The sequence below is a fragment of the Raphanus sativus genome, unplaced genomic scaffold (assembly GCF_000801105.2).
Source record: "Raphanus sativus cultivar WK10039 unplaced genomic scaffold, ASM80110v3 Scaffold1020, whole genome shotgun sequence".
Classification (NCBI taxonomy): Eukaryota; Viridiplantae; Streptophyta; class Magnoliopsida; order Brassicales; family Brassicaceae; genus Raphanus; species Raphanus sativus.
The window spans coordinates 1-5875 of NW_026616334.1; the positions used below are offsets into that span (position 1 = coordinate 1).

The following is a 5875-nucleotide window of genomic DNA, read 5'->3' on the forward strand; positions in this document are numbered from 1 at the left end:
ACACTATAAGACCTCCAATTACCAAATCTATTTCAACTTGTTATTTCTTTTCCTCCTAGGCTTCTTTTTGACTAGTTGGTTTTTAGCATCCTCATCTGTTTTGATCTCGTAAGCCAGTCCGCATGGTACTCGTCATCGGTATGGGACAATCTCCCCATCAACGAACGGCTCTCCTACAGACAAAAAAAAAGATGCAAACAAATAGGTAGACAATATTTAAATCTTAAGATTTATGGGTGCAACACTCGATCCTATAGACTCGGTACGAGCCACCAGTAATGCAGCAAACATGTACATTTATGATTTTGAGGAAATAGAAACAAGACTTAAGCAGCAAATCAAAACTCCATATCCACTGTCACCACCGTCCACTAAAAACGAATCTGGTAGAACCCATCTAACATCAGGCAGAGCTGCAAGCAAATACATAAGCCACGGTTACAGCATTTGCACTCAACCCAGGAAGCAAATAAATAAATAAATAATAAATCCAAAGAAAAAAAAAAGATTTAAAAAGGATCTGTATCGATACATCTTATCTTGCAAGTCAAAGGCTCATGAACCCTGCAGCCAATGCATAGTAGTACTTAGTGAAACAGAGTATATCGATTTCTTAGCTTGTTCTTCGCTGCACACACAAACAAGCATCTACATTCATAATATTACCCAAAAAACTTCAATCTTTTAATTAAAAATCTTGATTACTTACCCGCTCCCTAGAGCCATGGCTAGCGTTTTGATAAAACCTTGTACGATGTCGTTTCGAGGTTGGGAATCCGTTGGGAGCCCTCATGAGCACCAGCCAGTGCTTGTAATCGCAGCCTTCGACTAAACTCGGCACTCTAATTAACTCAGAGCGACGAGTCGTGTCCGAGTTAACGGAACCAGAACTTCCGGAGAACGAAATAATGGAATAAGGAGATCGAACAGGCGAAACGAACGGCTGCTGCCGTCAAGTTTAACGGCCTTTGATGATGCTCTCGTCATTGATACGGCCGAGTGTCAAAAACGATGAGACCTCGATAACGTTTAGACCCTCCAAAGTGTTAGTTTGGGTTCTGCGTTTTTGTTTCCCGAGTCATAAACCGGTTTTATGGTTTACTTTGGTTCAGTTTTTCGGTTTTATAGCGGTTTCCGGTTCATAAATTTTTAAAATAATTTCTTGTCTAATCATACTGTATGACTGTATGTAAAAGAGTCAAAGGCATCCCCAACGGTATCACTCCGTCTCAGCACACTTCAAGTGTTCAAACTCCAACTCTTTTTTTTTTTTCCCTCAAAGATTTAGATTATATAAATGGGCAAAGCCCATAACTGGCCAAGCCCGGTTACAACCAAACAAAAAACAAAAAGCCCAAACACCCACGGGCTACACAAAAACTACAACGGCCCTCGGCCCAAACCCACAAAGACCCACGGCCCAGACGGACAAAACGATGAGGAGGCAGTCGCGACACGTGAGGACTCTGCTCCATTCACTCGACATCCGTCGATACCGCCTCAACCCAGCCGCTTCCGCCGTGCACCGCCACGTTCGTCGGAGCTTTGAAACCGGCAAAGCCTCCAAACCGAAACCTAACCCGTTCTACAGCGCTCAGTCAACACGCCGAGGAGTATAATCGTACCTCGATATCTCCATCGACTTTCAACCACTTGAAACCCTAGACCGGCGACTTGAGAACCACCTCTCTCAAACCTTAAGACAACTGACCATCACCGGCAAACTTCACTTCTAAGAGGAAGATCTCCGCCGTGACTCCAACCACCCTTAACCGCGACCTTAGCGGGCGAAAACGAAACGAAAATGAAGAAAAAAAAAACAAAGACCCAAAGATAAGGGTTTCTTCACGGCAGCACAGAGCTATACTAGCCTCCGTCCTTCGAAGCCAAAGCCGGCGAAATCAGATCTGAGGGAGACTCCTTCCCGGAAACTAGACCGACGACGATGGATCTGAGCGAGTCTCCACCTCCCGGGAACCACCAAAACAGAACACACTGGCCGCTCTCTCTCCCGGATCTCCAGAAGGAACGCGTCGTTGCTCCAATCACGAACCCACCGACAAGGATGGAGTCGTAACCAGGACTCGGACAAGGCGTACGTTCACAGGGCGCCGAAGAAGAAGCCAAGGGGAACACTTTTAATCTAACCAGAAAGGACTCCGGTGTTGGCACGGCCGCTCACACGCCGGCCAACCGCCGGAGCCAAGCAAGGACGCTCTCTCTTCTCTCTCTTCTCTCTCTTCTCTCCGACCAGTGAGTCGTTGTTCAAACTCCAACTCTATTGATACTAGAATTTAAAAATGCTTTTATGTGAATTTAACATGTTACACTTAGAGACATCTCCAGAAATTCAAGACATACATTATTTGTTATTTTCTATTTATTTATTTTATTTTTTTGTAGGGTTTTACTCCGAAGAAAACCCTTCCAAAAATTCTCAAAAGAATTTGGAAATAATTTTCAACCAGTAATAGACGCGCCTCGGTTGGTACCTCATTAGCTGTGTCATGGCTCCAAGCGCAAAGATTGTTTGTTATTTTTGATATTAATGTATTGGTGATTGGTGCATAACATGCATTGGTTTGTTACATAATGTTATATAGTCTTGCAAGATTCCCAAAATCTACACGACCTCTTAACATTTATCTCTCAAAGCGCACCTTTCTTTCGTTTATACTTGTATGTACTCTCTGAGTTCTTTTACAGAACCTTGTTCGATACGCTTCTGTAAATAGTATATATGTATCATTTGTAGTACAAACCATAGTAACGCAAAACCCATATTCAAGAGAAAAATAAACACATCCTAAGAAACACACTAATAAAAACAACAACAGATGTTGCACAAAAAAAAACAACAATAGATGCTCGATAAGCGGATATTGTAGTAACTTCTAACCAAGAAACATAGGAAATGAAAGATGAAGTTCAATTTTATCGTTGCCTAAAGTTATTGTTAATGAGACCTCCTGACCGTCCACGGTTAATGGCCAATCCATGCATGTTCACTCGGTCTGTGGGTCCATTTCATCTGATGGTCGGCCTGTTAATTTTTTCAAAGGTTCAAAATCATTATTTACTAATCCTCTAATCATCTCATAACATTTTCTCATTCTTTGGTTTCATTCGTATGATATCGAAAATCATTTTTCGATATGTCATTCATCCTTTCACTACTCCAGTCTAAGTACAATTAACTTTGGAGTTCTAATTGGATGGTTAACCAAAAAGGTAAATCAACTTTGGTGACATAGGTAGCCAAATCAATTCTCTTAAAGTTTTCTATAAATCACAACTCGGAATGTTACAATTCACTTCCACTCACAGAGGGCAACATCCTCGTTGCGTACCACGACATGTCTTAAGATGCCTTTCGGATCAGAACCGAGATGGTTAACCAGCTCTGATATCACTTGTAGCGTTCCGACCGCCCATGGATAATGGGCCACTCACGCCCGTTTACTCGGCCTGTGAGCCCGTCCGACGGTTGGTCCGTCAATTTTTCTAAAGGCTCGAAATCATTATTTACTGATCATGCAATCACCACATGACATTTTTCGTATTTTAGCTTCATTCGCACGATATCGCGAATCACTTTCCGACAAATCACCTATTTTTCCTTTACTCCATTACTCCAGTCTAAGTTCGCTTAACTCTGAAGTTTTAAATGGATGGTTGAACGAAAAAAGTAAATCAACTTTGATAACATAGGTAACCAAATCAGTTCTCTTAAACATTTCTATATTACAATTCAGGATGTTATGGAGACAAACATTCAGTACATATAAAAAGAAACTTACGTTATGTACTTCTTTTACATTTATTTATTTTGATTCCTACATTCAAACCCTTCTAGCCTCGAATTTATTTCTCTTTTTTCTCTCTCTCTTTTTCGGTTAGATAATAACTTTAGAAAATATTTCTTCCGTTTCATTCTAATTGTCATTCTAGATTTATACAAATAAATTAATAAAACATGTGACTTTGTATATTTTCAAAATAAAACACACAATTTTCTTCTCGTCGGTTGATTTTTTCTCTTTTTTTTGGAATTTTATCAATTAAGAATGAATTTTCCATTCATCAATCACATGAAACTTGATTTTCACTCTAAATCAGATAGAATATATAAAATACGTTTATTCATATCATATCACATATCCTCCAAATATATGGAGTTAAGGTCATTAACGCACCATAATAATAAGATTTTGGCCTAGTTTAGCAACATACTGATTTAACAATCGTAAATGCAAGTGCAAATTTTCTTGTTATTTCCGATACAAATTCCATCCATGTTGTACTTTTGAAGACAAAGTGGTGTGCATTCTTGAAAACTGCATGCCTTCCTAAGGTTTGGATTCATCCTGCATATTTTCTGTGCATTTGGCAAAGCCAAAAAAGCTAAAGACAAATAAAAATATTTAACAAGCCTACAAAGTAATTTGAGTATATTATACTAACGAAACAAAATGCTTAGTCGAATAGTATTCTAGCCTAAAATCTTAAGAATGTGATGTACGATAACTCCAAGTGACCCTTTCAAAAAAAATAAAAATAAAATAAATAACTCTACTTAATGAGATCAAGGGATACGAAGCATACATATTCTTACCTGAGAGAACAAACATGGAGATGAACAGATAAGAACAAAAGAATTTTGTCATGACCTGTGAATAATTAGAAGACTATGTTAATACAATGATTGATTGTTTGATATTTAAGAAGACAATGTAAAGAAAATCATAACAATTAATCTGCAAAACCATTATAGTAAAAAATATTACATTTCCAATTAATGAAAGACATTTAACTGTCTTTGATGCTTAGATATCTTATTTTATGTGAATATCCAACATAAATTAAATTTCAATCACTCACCTTTCATTATTTTATCATTTTTATTTATCATTTGATATTTAAGTTAGTAAATAAATAACATATACCAAGCATTTCTGGAAATTTTTAAATTATTATTTAAATAAAGATATTACAGTATAATGATTAAATCTGTAATATCAAATACTTTATATCGGAATGTAAAATATTATTAAAATAAATATATACAACAAAAAATAATTGTTACCCATAAAGTAGTCGATTATAATCCTTTTAAAATGTATTAGATAATAACATTAATCATATTTCTACAATGATGTCAAAAATATTTCTAAATTTATGACATCTCAATATCTAATTGATCCTACATTTTAATATCCATTCTAGTTAATATATTTCCAGTTTATATGTATACTTATACACTTTTTGACAAGATACGCTTATATATTTTTCTAAAAATTAACAATAAAATCTCCTACCAAATAATATATTTCTTAAAATTAACAATAAAATCTCCTACCAAATAATATATTGATATATGAATTTGTTTTCTGTTAGTCACAGATACACATACCCTATATTAGTTTTAAAGCAAAATTTGGTTAAAGCTCAATACCAAATTGGCTTGAAAGATCATTCAATTCTTTATATACTCTAGATAAACTCTGAAGTTTCAGTTATAAATATTAAGAGTAATTATTTTAAACAAACATTATTTTGTTATTCACTCACAATGACACAATTCCAAACCTTCTACCAATTGTGGAAAAGAATAAATAAACCTTTCTAAACAAGAGCAAACCTTTTCATTTTAAGTTTGAAGCATTTAGTCCAAAAATGTTCACAGGTAAACAAATCCTGCAAAAACACATAAATACACCAATTTTGATTACTGACAAAATTTTCCAATCTGAAAACCGCGTTCTTTCAAGATTATTGTTCCTAAACAAACGGTTATCACCCAGTTTAAATTGTTTTCAACAAAGATATTTTTAAGTCAAACTATCAAAACGACCATCGGACCTAGAAAAACATC

General features: G+C 36.1%; 1 protein-coding gene and 1 pseudogene across 1 annotated transcript; both read right to left on the reverse strand.

Annotated features, from left to right (window-relative positions):
- Nucleotides 1–2403: 2403 nt before the first annotated feature.
- On the reverse strand, nt 2404–2527 carry LOC130503569 (U4 spliceosomal RNA; annotated as a pseudogene).
- Nucleotides 2528–4237: 1710 nt separating this feature from the next.
- LOC130503568 (putative defensin-like protein 162) lies at nt 4238–4667 on the reverse strand. The gene is made up of 2 exons (XM_056998191.1): nt 4616–4667; nt 4238–4404 (listed from the first exon to the last, which is right to left on the reverse strand). Exons 1-2 carry the CDS (start codon nt 4665–4667, stop codon nt 4238–4240), a joined length of 219 nt encoding a protein of 72 aa, XP_056854171.1.
- Between the last annotated feature and the right edge of the window lie 1208 nt (nt 4668–5875).